The following is a 2,424-nucleotide window of genomic DNA, read 5'->3' on the forward strand; positions in this document are numbered from 1 at the left end:
ACTGTTCAAAAGTTTGGGATCAGTAAGATTTTTAATGTGTTTTAAAAAAAAAAGTCTCTTCTGTTCTTCATCAAGGCTGCATTTATTTGACCAAAAATACAGAAAAAACAGTAATATTGTGAAATATTATTGCAATTTAAAATAATGGTTTTCTATTTTAATATACTTTAAACTGTAATTTATTTCTGTGATGCGCAGCTGTATTTTCAGCATCATTACTCCAGTCTTCAGTGTCACATGATGTTCAGAAATCATTCTAATATGCTGATTTATTATCAGTGCTGGAAACTGTTTTCTGCTTAATATTTTTTTGGAACCTGTGATCATTTTTCCAGGATTCTTTTATGAATAAAAAGTTAAAAAGAACAGCATTTATTTAAAATAAAAATATTTTCTAATAAGTCTTTATCACTTTTTTTTATCAATTTAACACATCCTTGCTGAATAAAAGCATTAATTTCTTTAAAAAAATAAATAAATAAAAACTACTGACCCCAAACTTTTGAACAATAGTGTATATTGTTAGAAAAGATCTCTATTTCGAATAAATGCTGTTAATTTTAACATTTTATTCATCAAAGAATCCTGAAAAAAGTATCACAGATTCCAAAAAAATATTAAGCAGCGCAACAGTCTCCAACACTGATAATAAATCAGCATATTAGAATGATTTCTGAAGATCATGTGACACTGAAGACTGGAGTAATGATGCTGAAAATACAGCTGCGCATCACAGAAATAAATTACAGTTTAAAGTATATTAAAATAGAAAACAGTTATTTTAAATTGCAATAATATTTCACAATATTACAGTTTTTTCTGTATTTTTGGCCAAAGAAATGCAGCCTTGATCAAGAACAGAAGATACTTTTTTTTTAAAACACATTAAAAATCTTACTGATCCCAAACTTTTGAACAGTAGTGTGTATATATATATAACAGCAGACAAATAGACAAACATAGACTAAACAAAATTCATTGATAGAATAAAAATATTTATGGATGTACATTTAAAGATTAGGGGGACCAAATGCAAAAACCAGCATTGAAACCCCATATTGATTGAGCAATAATATAAGTCTAAACAAGCCAAGTAAACAAGAAATATTAAAACACTGACATTATATCTCACATCTGGCCAACGCCCTTCACAAACATCTATTTCTTCCAATCCTGCCTGAGAAATAAAGCTGTGCAACAGCCCCTTTACACAACATACAAGCAACTAAGCGGGAAAAACATACATTTAAACAATATTCATAACGTTAAGTTGCGAGTGTTTTGTTTGACGAGCGACGAGCTAACACTCCTCTAAGAATCTGAAATAACTCTACATCTCAAATCACTCAATGACTTTAAACACCCTTGACCATCTTATATTTACTCAGGACACTTAATTAGCCTACAGATATGAATTTATCAATATGTTTGGTTTTGAATCACCTCAGACCGTTAGCCGCGGCTAATGCTAATGCTAATATACCGCACTGTTATTGTTGTTTACGGACTGAATTAATCACTTACGATGCCCGGCAGGTTCGCATACTTCGGGTCGGCCATTGCAGCACGCTGAGGAAAGCAGTCTAATGTGATTCTATATGCGGTGTGTGCTTCTTTACTGCAGTCTGAAAGCAGATAATAACCGGCTGAATGAAGCGGATGAACGAACAGGCCGACGCTAGTGACAACAGCCGTGACGTCACACGCTAACAAAACCTCGCGCAATCTCGCGAGGATTCGGGGATCATCTTATTTCGAGCCTCAAAAGCAGCTGAAAAAAGGAATGTCACAAAACTCTCAAAATAACTTGCAAGATAAGGTGATGGGCTCCGTAAAGCTAATAATTAATTAAATCATAAAAATGTAAAATGTAAAATAAATCATTTTAATAACTGTCAATAAATCATAAAATATTTTGATAAATCATAGATTATTTGGAAATAACAACAATCAAAATAAAACGCTTACTAAAAATGAAATATTTTATTTGTTTATCTGCATGCTATGCGACCATTTACCAACATCAGAGAACCGTGAACATGCAAATCTGATACTTAATTATTAAAATATGTATTTATTGTTCAGTGGTACTTCAAGTAAATATATTAGGTGAAAGTGGTTTAGCTGACAAAAAAAAGGTGCATTTCATGTAAATAAGACATAACATGAATTTATGCATTTTAATTTTAAATCTAATTACAAGTACTTAATTGGAATCTGATTACATAATCGAGATTACACGTAATCAGTTACTACCCAGCTCTGTTTATATATATATATATATATATATATAAATAATCAGTGTTGGGGAAAGTTACTATTAAAAGTAATGCATTACAATATTGCGTTATTCCATAAAAAGTAACTAATTACGTTACTTAGTTACTTTTTATGGAAAGTAATGTGTTACGTTACTTTTGCGTT

At 30.9% G+C, this 2,424-nt stretch overlaps 1 protein-coding gene across 3 annotated transcripts in view; it reads right to left on the reverse strand.

Moving 5' to 3' along the window:
- Nucleotides 1-1,724, reverse strand: part of dctn2 (dynactin 2 (p50)) — a 19,466-nt gene extending 17,742 nt beyond the window's left edge. For all 3 annotated transcript variants that reach the window (XM_016477541.1, XM_016477540.1, XM_016477542.1), the window contains exon 1: nt 1,525-1,724. In XM_016477541.1, coding sequence (XP_016333027.1) covers nt 1,525-1,560 — 36 coding nt within the window. In that variant the 5' untranslated portion in view covers nt 1,561-1,724. The remainder of the gene's footprint in view (nt 1-1,524) is intronic.
- Nucleotides 1,725-2,424: the final 700 nt, after the last annotated feature.

The sequence above is a fragment of the Sinocyclocheilus anshuiensis genome, unplaced genomic scaffold (assembly GCF_001515605.1).
Source record: "Sinocyclocheilus anshuiensis isolate Anshui unplaced genomic scaffold, SAMN03320099.WGS_v1.1 scaffold1632, whole genome shotgun sequence".
NCBI classification, from domain to species: domain Eukaryota; kingdom Metazoa; phylum Chordata; class Actinopteri; order Cypriniformes; family Cyprinidae; genus Sinocyclocheilus; species Sinocyclocheilus anshuiensis.